Genomic DNA, 11,735 nt, shown 5'->3' with positions numbered 1-11,735 from the left:
GTTTGTTTGAAACTAGAGGGAAAAATATCGCTGTGGTGTGCGTGCGTGCCACAGAATGTGTTGTTTTACGTCTGCAAACCGGTGGTGGTGCAGCAGCAGCGTGCGTGCTGGGACACAGGTCATGTCAACCTGTTTTTTTTTTTTTCTCTTTTCTTTAAACTCCCTTGGTGAAGCTATGTCGGACCACAGATAGTCGGTACAGACGGGAAGCCGTGGCACCGGCGAACATGGAGCCGTACCACATGAATTTGAGCCTTTGTGTAACTTGCATGTATTTACACGTGTGCCCAGGCTTACTTACAAATGTATACATGCAAGCAAACAAACATGCGGGCCGCTCAGAGATACGGCTGCTTTAGAAAGAAGTTAAAACAGCATCCTGGAGGCAGACAATGCTTTGGCTTCTAGTGCCCTCTAGTGCTTGGAACTCAAAGCCAAGTTTAAGTGGGAAAAACTGGTCCACTGTGAGGACAAACTGAGCTGGATTGTACTAGTTTAACAGAAAGAACAAATCTGTGTTCACAAAGTTGTAGGTATAGTTTAGGAAAATATGTTTTAAATTGATGAGTTGTTATTTTTTAAGGCATTTTAAAGGGATTTAAAAAGGACAAGGAGTAATTTAATTTAAAGAAATGCCACTGCATGATGTAACAGCAGCTTTAAATTATCATTTAACACATTTAGACAATAAATTTAAACAATAAAATGCATTTAGATTATAAAACAGTAGAAATTCTGCACGTGCAATTCTGTAACATGGGAACATGGCTGTTTTTAATGTGTTTCCTTAAACTATCCTACAAATATGTAAGCGTATGAAAATGCTGTCAGGATTAAAGGCATTTATAAAAGATTGACAGATTCATTTTTAATGATTAAAATAAAATAAAAAATTTACTTACTTATGATATATATCACCAACCAACAATTTAATTTCAGTAATTTGTATTTTCATATTTTTTATTTTACATTTAACTGTTCAAAAGGGCTCCTGCTATAGTAAGTTTATAGTAAATCAGCTGATCTGCATCTCTAATAACTTAAATGCTTCTTGCAGTTTATTCGTAATCTCAGATATAAAGTTACACAGACATAAAAGTACTTATTATTATTATTATTAAGCCTTGTGACTTTACACTATCTTGTGCATTTATGTGCTCTTAGCTCTTAAGGGTGAGTCGGGACAAAATAAAAAAAACAAGTATGTCCCGTTATTATGCGCTCTGTCGTGTATTATTAATGAGGCGCACACAAAAGCCTCTGACAATTTAAGGTGTCTGACACCGCACGCTGAATATTGAACAAAAAACAGAAAGAGAAAAAAAAAACGAAATGAAACATAATTTGTCAATACATGAAACTTGGCACCTTTTGTCCACGTGTTTGTCACTTAATCAGGCTTTAAGACATTTTAGGTTTTTGTGTCGCGTCACAAAGCGTTTTCTCCTGGCTCCTGTTTTATTGTAACAGAATAAAGTATTTAACATAAAATTCTTTCTTTTTTTGAATAACATACAACTCAGTCCGATAAATCTTGACACGTGTCACCAAATCCAGTGTAACCTATGAACATATTCAGAGCAGCTAAGGTCGAAGCCTTTGAGCAGCTGGATCCTCCCTGTAAGGACTTTAATGTAGTCCTATCTGCCACTTCATTTACTACAATAATGAATGGTTTTTGTAAATCATATGCGTGTATTTTATTTCTTTTTTTTTTTTTTTTTTTTTTGTGTATGCATGATAGCGCCAGCAGAGGTGGGATTTGAGAGGCACCTCAAAGCTATGATTATCCTGAGTGTCTCTGCCCAATAATGTTACCTGCTGGGACAGCAGCACTGCTCCTCTAAATAAATTGCAAGTGGCCTTGGGCAATAAGAGGAACCCTGCTTTGATCTGCCTGACTGCCAACCAGGAAAATGTGCAGGCAGTCAATCAAGCTCTTAAGGCTTTGCAACAATGGAGCCGACCCCGGTTTATTATTTATTTTTTAAATTGATGTATTTCATTATCACAAGGTGTCTACTTGGTGGGGTGGCACGGGAGGGGAGGGCTGGGAGGGGGGGGGGGGGGTAGGTAGGGAGGGAGGGGTGCAACATGATCAATAATTGATACGCGGCGTGAAAGAGCTGATTTGCCGCCTCTCCTCTGGTGCACTTGTCACTAGCTGTTGTCAGAACACATTTGCTTTGATGGCAAATTTGAAGAAGTGAACAACAGCATCACATCTTATTACAAATTTAGTGAGCGGTGAAAGGCAGGGGCCCCTTCCTCGCTGAGGCTGTTTGTTCAGGGCGCTCTGGAGGAATGACTACCAGGCTCTGAGGTGAGTTACAGTCTTGTAAGCAGAGATGAGAGGGGGGTTGAACTTTTTTTGTCATGTGTCAGTAAACAGCGTGACTTGTTTGAAAGGCACCTGGATTACAGGGTGAAAAGTTGCTCTTTAAACCTTTAAAGCTTCGGGGTTGCGGGAGACACGCCACGTCAAAACAGAGTCGGGTGATGAGGAGTGAGAGCAGCTAAAAGCCAGCGCTCCCCGAGGTGCGTCTGCTCGGAGACGAAGGAGCTGTCCTGCTTTTCACAGAGTTTGGGTCATGCTGCGTGGTGGAGCATCTCAAATTGATTTAGTCAAATAAAGGGAGACGCGCGGATGACTCAAACAGTGCACGTTTGTGTGAGAGAGACACACACGCACTGATGTGAATGTGGTGGTTGCACAAACACTTTTAAGGAGCGACACCGAAATATCGATACTTCCGATACCAGGCCTTCGAGCCCTATAATCGATTCTCAAATCAAAATATCGATACTTTCGAGGAACACAGTGGAAAGTCACTAAACAGTGGACAACAAACCTTTTCATATATTTTGTATGATTGTGTCTCTGTTTGTTTTTTCTGTTGTTGTATTAGCTCGGCTGACATATATAGTAAATGAGGCCGATACCTCAATATACTAGAGTTTAAAATGAATAAATAAATTACTCTGATGTCTTGTATCCTTTATGAAGCTATTATTTGTAATACAATAAATTTTTTTAGATTTACCAGACACATTTATTCACACAAACTATCGGTATCGCCGATATCAGCCTGAATTTTACTCACTATCGGATCGTAAGGGAAATCGTTGGTATCGAGTGTCACTAGTTTTAAACTCAAATTTAATTTCTGAACACAAGAAGGAAACGAACATAATTAATCCTCGAGAGGACATGAAAGTGTGTGCATCTTAAATGTACCGTAGTTGTGTGAATGTTTGGAAACTTTTTTCTTTCACAGCTCTTTCACCTGCGGGTCATCAGAATCGGACTAAGAGGAAATCTTTACGGTGATTTCATTGCTGAGAGTACTTCTTAATTAGCCTAAATGTTTTTATTTTTGTTTTGTTTTTTTAATTACATGTACGGAGTGGAGATTTACCACAAACTTTACAACTAAACCCTGATGGGGAACAGTTCACAACACACAATTTCCGAGAGAGGGAAACAAACATATCAACAATTCAACATAATTGACAGCTGCATCCATTCGCTCGGTCCAAGCCCCCCCCCCCACTTCCCTTCCCTCCGTCCCACCCGCTTTTCCACTCTGTTCTTCCAACACCATTTCCTCTTTTAATTATCCCCCAGCAAAAAAAAAAAAAAGATGGAGCACATCAGACGCATCGCGGTAAATCCTGGCCCTGGCACGGGCTCACAGTGGCTCCTGCGTCTGGCAGTCCCGATAGAGCCGGCGCGCTGGCAGTGACAAGAGACGGAGGATGCCTGGAGATTTTCTGACAGAAAGAATGGAGAGGATGATCTCTCAGCAAAAGAGAGGTCCTCATTCTACTCCCGGCGTGGGAGGCTTTTTGGCGAGCACTTCCCCATCATACCCGCATTTTCACCACCAGATTAGCCGGCTCTCAGGAGCAAAACTCACACAGACCCCTTGTTTACGCCTCAGTACCGTTTTGTATCGGCTGTCGAGTAAAACGACACATTGGAGGCGCTGAAAGGGCCCCGGCCGCTCTCCTATCTCTGCCTGCAACATTTACGGGGTGAGCCTTCCCGTATGCGGCAGGGTCAGAGCGAACCGTACTTTGGATTATGAGAATATGATTTGTTTTTATATTGAAAGAAGTCTCCTCTGACCTGAAATATGTTTTACTGAGCGAGTCGCACATTCACATTCTAATTAGGTATCAGCCACATGAATGGGTTTTTTATTCTGGAAGCCGGGTAGATGAAAAAGGTGCAAGTTAACTAGTGCCGGGTTTGCTATGTGTCAGAGTTTCTCCTCCATCTCTGTGGGGTGCACATCAATCACACAGGTCCCCAGCTGACTGTCATTCTGCGGGCTAACAGTGTCGTCATCTCCCACGCGATTACACAGATTGCACAATGAGATACCTCGGACACAATGGAGCAGCAAATCTAGCCCCCCCCCCACTCCCACTCTGCACCCTTCTCCTTTCCTTTTCTTCCATCATTCCGAGATGAAGAGGGGAACGCTCCGCAGTGGGTAGCTTTCTTCTCCTCCGGGGGGAACTGCGAAAGCAAGCGAGGGCCTCTGTGATGTTGGTTTCCCTTCAGGGTGGGGAGGAGATGTCTTGTGGCACAGCTAAAGATGATCATTTGAGATCCTGTGAAACGAGGTTCCCCTCTGGAAGCCACAGACGCACGAAGAGAGCCAAAGTCCCGACTAATGAGTTTGGGTTAGCTGATGTTCCTCAATGGTGCTACCAGAGATCAGATTCTTATTTTTTTATTTTTTTGTCTCGGTGCGCTTCTGTCATTACTAGATGTCAGAGGTCAGGCTGAGCTGCAGCCTCGGAGTCCAGCTCAAAGTCAACTCAAAAAATGCTCGCTGCCGCGTGACGGTCTCCAGGCTCCAACGAGAGTTTGACAGAGCGCAAATATCCGCACAGACTTTACATTCAACGAGCGCAATGAAAGGAGTCATTAATCTGCGAACATATGAGGAAAATCTGAACATTTGTTCCTTATACGTTCCGATAAAACCTTTCCTCTAAGAGTAAATATTTGCTCCAGAAACTGGCAAAACAAAACAACATCATGTCTGATAATCGGCTACAATTACGCTGCACGGAGTGATGAAAGGATATCAATGATCTACTTATGTCATGGAAAAAGAGCGGCGCTTCAAACATGAAACCTATTGAAGCCTATGAGAGTTTCAAGTCGATCCACTGATCAAAGGAGCTTATCAACACTGCTCCTTAACGCAGTAACAGTGTCATATGGCGTTGGATATACTACCAGGGTAGCTGTGTTTTTGCCCATGAACATAATGGCTATTGTGTTTTCTGAAGCCCCTTTTTCTGCAGAGTTGAAGCTGCAAAAAAAAACACAAAGTGGAGATGGGGCACAGGCTCTTTATCCCGATGAAAGGCTAAAGGATGGGACTGACCTTTCTGGCATCAGCTGGGCTTTTGGAGCACAATGCATGGCGGCAACTCTTTCTGGCCTTTTCCCCTTCAGCTCTGGGCTACGCTTACAAGCCAAATCCTCAAGTCCAAACATCTATCATTTTATACAAAGACTCGAACACACAGATGCCCCCGAACCCCTCCTTTTATAACACACGCTCAACAGTTCTGTCTGTACATGTGCAAACAGACCGGTCCCGTCTGGCATCATAGTACAACTGCAGGCTATGGAAGCAGAAAGAAACAGCGGATCACTGTAGATTATATCAACACAAAAGCTTAACTCGGTCCACAGTATCAACACCTTTTTTCCTTTAACGGGAACCCAACAACAAGTAAACTCTCCTCCCAACACCACTTAAGGAATGCGCCGCTCCAAAGCCGCTTTAACTGGAGCCGAATCAAAAGTAGATTTCTGTCCGAGCAAGACAGGAAAGTCATGACCTGGTTAAGTACTAGTTTAGTGAGTGCCCCCCTCAAAAAAAAAAAAAAAAAAATGACCTAAGCCACTGTACACTTTAAACGCTTTGTTGCTGAGGGGCCGCATATCCAAAAGGGCTTTTGTGTGATATTTCAAAAGGGCTGCATCACAAGGTCACGGCGGAACAAGGGTCACGCAAACACAGAATAGCACTTGTGTGGTTGTTTTTTTTTTTTTTTTTGCAAATGGTGGTGGTGGGTGGGTGGGTGGGGGTAGGGAAGGGGGGGGTCAATTCTATAGGTAAACTCTAGTAGACAGGAGATAAGTTACCCGTGGCATGTCGGACAAAGGGAACGTCAGAAAAGGTAAAGGGTAGTAGTTCCTGACGTGTTAGAGGCCTCACCGTCGGTGGGAGAGTATAAAAGGACGCGCAAGTGTGTCCGTGGCTACGGTGCGCAAACATCCACAGCCCTGCAACCATGGGAAAGGTACGAGCACACACACACGTTAAGGCATCGGCTTTAATGATGAGCTGAGCCGCTGGAGGGAAAAGGCGTGATTTGGGAACACATGTCATAGTGCAACATGGAAGACATAAGGCAGCAGAGAAGAGTTTCAGCTAAAGTAATAGTTTGAGGAACTGCAAAAAAAAAAAAAAAAAAAGTAGATATTTCTTAATTTGATAATGTGTCAGATTGCATTAGGGTTAGGGTTAGGGTTAGGGTTAGCCCTTGATTTCACCTGTCAAATACTGAAAATAATATACAACCCTACAGCACTAGAGAGGTTTGTAAAGTCAAAAAGGACTAATTAAGTTTGTACAAGGGAGAGCAGTGTCCCCTACAGTCTATCCATGAGCATCGCAACGAGAAAATCCACATGCAAACTTCTCAGTGATGCATACTTTTCTCTCCTTTTCCAGATTATCTTCTACGAAGGCCGCAACTTCCAGGGCCGCCACTGGGAGTGCAGCAGCGACTGCATGGACACCTTTAGGCATTTCAACTGCTGCAACTCCATCCGTGTCAGCGGCGGCCACTGGGTGACCTATGAGAAGCCTCACTACATGGGTTATCAGTACATCATGGGCCCCGGCGAGTACCCCGACTACCACTCCTGGATGGGATTCAACAACTGCATCCGCTCCTGCCAGATGTTCAACCCCGTAAGTCAATCAAACAGACAGATAGGACCGGTAGTGCCCGTTCACCCACCGCCCCCCTCCACCGCCCGCCATTCACCTTGCACTTCAAATGGCACTTTAGAAATGGATGTCAGTCACTAGCTTTTGATGTCATTTACAGATACTCATGCAGGTCATAGCTTAAAAGTCTCTGGTGCAAGGCCCACAAGGAGATCCAGTCAACCTTTAAAAGGAATATGACAAAACAACCCTCCCACCACCACCCTCCCCCCCCATAAGACCTGATGCCTTCACTTTAATTTTGTGCATCAGGTTGAGTATTTCTGGCAGCGTAGGGAGCCAAGCTTCAAAAGAGTTGTTGTTCATTGTCATTTGTAGCTGCTTAAAGAAGTAGCACCAGTACTCGCTCTGGTTCAAGAATGTCTCTCTAGGGTTCACACCTACCAAAATAGCATATTAATTATGTTGTGGCTTATTTTTCCCAATACAGTACAGAGGATCCTACAGAATGAGAATCTATAACAGGCCTGACATGATGGGACACACAATGGAGTTCATGGATGACTGCCCCAATGTGTACGACCGCTTCCGCTACCGCGACATTTACTCCTGCAACATCATGGAGGGTTACTGGATCTTCTACGAGCACCCCAACTACAGGGGACGCCAGTACTTCCTGCGTCCTGGGGAGTACAGGGCCTGTGGAGACTGGGGCTGCCACAACCCCATCGTGGGCTCCTTCAGGAGAATGAGGACTACCATGTAAACTCCACCTTTGCGCATCTGAACCGAACATTAAAGATCTGAGTTTTTCCAAATAAGAATGTCTCCTGTGAGTTTATTTGAACGAATGTGTGAAGCACGCTGACGCTCTTTGGCAAAGCAGCACATTTCCCAGTGCTGCTAAATGACCTGTGTCCCTGACATCTTTTCTCTTTGCCACCCTGTCTAGCTTCACAGTCTCCATGTCCATGCCAATAAAGGCAGATGTTGCAACTCTAATTGTGGGCCTTTGAGAAAATGCAGTTGTACAGTATTTTCCATAGACAGACAGAGCTTTGACAGAGACAAAGAGGCTGCTGCAGCTCGCCAGTGCTATAGTGTTGTGGGGTCTATAGAGCGTGCAGTGCTGACACGACAAAGCTTTGTTTCGTGTTTGCAAAGCCCGTGATCCCAGCGGGGTCTATAAAGAGGCCCGGTGCAGCCCAGTGTCTGGTATAAACTAAACGTAACTCAGTTACAATGGCCAAGGTAAGCACGAAATTTAAAAATTTATGAAGTAAGGGCAATGCAAAGCTGTTGATTTCCTGTATAGTGATTTGTGTGATAAGGTTGATAAATGCTAAAACACTTCCTACTTAGAATGACCCTTATAGAGCAAAACTAAAAACACTCTCTGGAGTAAAGATTTATTAGCTAGTTGTTCTAAAGAATACTTTTTTTTATAACATATAATGAAACAATAATCTCAAGGAAGAAACACTTAAGCCTTTATCTTTAGCTTTTAGTCCTAAAACATGTGAAAATAGACCAGGAACTTTTGACACAGCCCTGCATACTTCAGCTTTTCATTAAAATATACCATGTGTTAAACTGTATTTTATCCAGCTTTGCTCCTGGTACTTCATTTGGGACTTTTTTTTTTTATGCATCCTCAAGATTACCTTGTCTAAACTACAAATGTTCTATTCAAAAACTTAACTCTATCAAACTAACTTTCAACGCTGGTTCAGAATACTAAATCCCATGGTTAAGGAAATTAGTAATATCTGAACAGCCTGAGGACAGATAACTTGAACTAAAGACATGCGTGTCTCCGCGGTGCTACTGTTAACCCATCTGTCACTGCGCAGATCATCTTTTACGAAGACAGGAACTTCCAGGGTCGTCACCATGAGTGCACTAGTGACTGCCCGGAGATGCACGGCTTCTTCACCCGCTGTAACTCGATAAAAGTTGATAGCGGCTGCTGGGTGGCTTACGAGAAGCCAAATTACGGCGGCTACCAGTACATGCTGCAAAAAGGAGAGTACCCTGACTACCAGCGCTGGGCGGGCTTCAATGACTGCATCCGCTCCTGCCGCATGGTGCCACCTGTGAGTTTTTACCTTGTGTCCGACCAAGTTTTATGTAAGATTAAAAGACTTAGCCCTGCTGTATTCACCACTCGAATGTTTAATTTATCTCTTCACTCCTTAAACTATAGACTCTAGTTATTGGACAAGGAGCAATTTATTTATACAGTTATATCTCCTCTCATTTTCCCCTAGTACACTGGGAACTACAGGATGAAGATCTTCGAGCGGTCCGACTTTACCGGCCAGAATCTGGAGCTAAGCGATGACTGCCCAGACCTGAACGAGCGTTTCCACACCCGTGACATCTCCTCTCTCAACGTCATGGAGGGCTACTGGATTCTGCACGAACACCCCAACTACAGGGGACGCCAGTACTTCTTGCGTCCCGGAGAATACAGGAGGCACAGCGAGTGGGGAAGCACCAGCCCCACCTTCGGGTCCCTGAGACGTGTCACTGAGCTAAACTGATTCTGTTTTTATTTTTAACCCATTCACCCCCCGCCCACCCACCCCCATTGTTGTAGATTTCCAACCTCTGTGTGGTCTCAACACTGTGGTGTCCATACCTGAAATCTCACATTCTAATGATAGGGGGTTAAATGCATTGTTGTGATGTCTGGTTCTAGTTTTATTGGGTTGTTTTGCACTGTTGGACGAAGTTCCTCCCCAACTTTGTGCTAAAACAACGTTCCCAGTGAATTTTTTTTTTTTTTTTGCTTTGGTTGCTCCACAGCAAAATGGTTTGCCTCGCCAGTCCCCAACCTCCTGTCCTACTGGAATCACAATAAATGAAAACTTGATGAAAGTCAACTAAAGGGAGCCCTTTGTTAATTTTCCACTGACTGCAGCTGTCACTATCAAAAGATCAGGGGGATATGGCTTGTCATAAATCTGAGGGATACTTTCCTCTTCAATGTAGGGATTGAACTTCAGTTTCATCAGGCCACAGAGTTAGATATTGTAGCGTTAACCACTGAGGTCCTAGCAAGACCGAGAGTTTGTTCAGTTTTTTCGTGATATCGCCGTTCCACATACACAAAGAAAAATTATCAAGGAAACAGAAGCTTATTCTTTGAAGTTCGCTATTAAAGACTAACAAAAGGGTATCTGAGGATGGGCATGTTGGAGTCTTTATGAGATCACATGGTACAGAGTAAGCGCTTTGGGTCCATGAAAGATGCCCATATTAGATCCACATCACAGGGCCAGTGCCAACTCAAAGAGTTGGAGTCAAAGTGGCCTGGTATTAGCCCCGAGCATCAAGCTCTCTCAGAACAAAAAACAAAACCCAGTCCACATCCCTGCTCATGCATTTTTCATCAGCCCAAGATACTGAACCCTTTCAGAAATAAATATCAATTATTGAAATTGTTAATTAGACGATACGTAATTGGCGAAGATACACATGAATAAATAACTTTGACCATTAATTATTGATTCAAAAAAATTTGAAGCCCAGTAGGGAGTGCATTTGAGAGTCTCTTAAGATCAAGCACACCAAGAAATATGAGTTTTGGCCTTGAATAATGTCCAATTAAAGGATTGTCAGCTTTGCTGTACAAGACCAGTGATTTGCCCTCGTCGTCTTTTTTATATCTGTGGACAACAATGCCCAGTAGACAACACAACATCAACAGCGTGCAACATGGGATCACAGTCGGGGTCTGGGGGCAATGACTGATAAGAGATGAGAGGGACTTTACAGGCTGCCGGGGCCCGACACAGAACTAGAAGTTAATGTGAGGTCACGAGGGGCAGTGGCTTCAGATACGAACCAGGACGAAAGCATTTCACACTTGCCAGAACTATAAAAAAAAAAGGGTTTATGGTTATATAAGCTTTACATAAAGACAACAGTACTCTATCTCATTCTCCACCAGTAACATCACTGACAACTGTCCCTGTTCAGAAATGTTTAGATAGAGAGATAGAAGGGCCTCAAAGTTGGTACATGACTTAAAGGTTGGAAAAACAGCAACATAACATGGGAATACAGACCGATCAGCCACAACATTATGACCATTATGACAAATATTTGCAATATTTGCACATTTCAAATTCCCTACCACTGTGACAGCACTGCACAACTAATTGCCCCTTATATCGATCATGCATAACATTATGACCACCTTCCTAAAACTGTGTAGGTTAGAACACGTTGAATGTTACTTGCTAGCATTCGCTTGCAAGCAATTAGCTCACAACTGTGCCCAAGCAAAAAAAAAGTAAAGCAAATATATAAACGCAGATCAAGCATAACATTATGACCATTATGGGTGCTTCACGTCTAAGTAACATCCACACGAATCAATGTGAGGTTCAAAAGTTTCCCAGCAGAACGTTGAATTGTCACAAGATGGTCGATGTTATTCACTTCTCCTGTGAGTGGTTTTAATGTTGTAGCTAATTGGTGCATTTTCCACATTGAAATGTTTGTTCAGTTGATGACTGGGATTCAAACACATAGTTTACTGTGGGAACATTTTAAGTATTTATGTAATCCGAGGGTTATTGAGAGAAAATGTGATCATTTAGGTGCAAAATCAGCACCGACTTTAAAATGACAGTTACACTCCAACCTGACAGTAGAAGCATTTTCCTGTTAAGTAGGAAACTTGTGTCAGTGCAGTAACTAGGTGTACGCACTTATACATCTTAAGCT

At 43.3% G+C, this 11,735-nt stretch overlaps 2 protein-coding genes across 2 annotated transcripts; both read left to right on the top strand.

The window, feature by feature from the left end:
- Positions 1–6,190: 6,190 nt before the first annotated feature.
- crygmxl2 (crystallin, gamma MX, like 2) lies at positions 6,191–7,816 on the top strand. Its single transcript, XM_047608236.1, has 3 exons — positions 6,191–6,339; positions 6,774–7,016; positions 7,486–7,816. The coding sequence occupies exons 1-3, from the start codon at positions 6,331–6,333 to the stop codon at positions 7,759–7,761; spliced, it is 528 nt and encodes a 175-aa protein (XP_047464192.1). The 5' UTR covers positions 6,191–6,330; the 3' UTR covers positions 7,762–7,816.
- Positions 7,817–8,156: 340 nt separating this feature from the next.
- Positions 8,157–9,883, top strand: crygmx (crystallin, gamma MX). Its single transcript, XM_047609154.1, has 3 exons — positions 8,157–8,246; positions 8,849–9,091; positions 9,266–9,883. The coding sequence occupies exons 1-3, from the start codon at positions 8,238–8,240 to the stop codon at positions 9,539–9,541; spliced, it is 528 nt and encodes a 175-aa protein (XP_047465110.1). The 5' UTR covers positions 8,157–8,237; the 3' UTR covers positions 9,542–9,883.
- Positions 9,884–11,735: the final 1,852 nt, after the last annotated feature.

This window comes from Mugil cephalus, chromosome 16 (genome assembly GCF_022458985.1).
Source record: "Mugil cephalus isolate CIBA_MC_2020 chromosome 16, CIBA_Mcephalus_1.1, whole genome shotgun sequence".
NCBI lineage: Eukaryota > Metazoa > Chordata > Actinopteri > Mugiliformes > Mugilidae > Mugil > Mugil cephalus.
The sequence above is the reverse complement of the archived record's forward strand: the minus strand, read 5'-3'. Positions and strand labels throughout refer to the sequence as shown.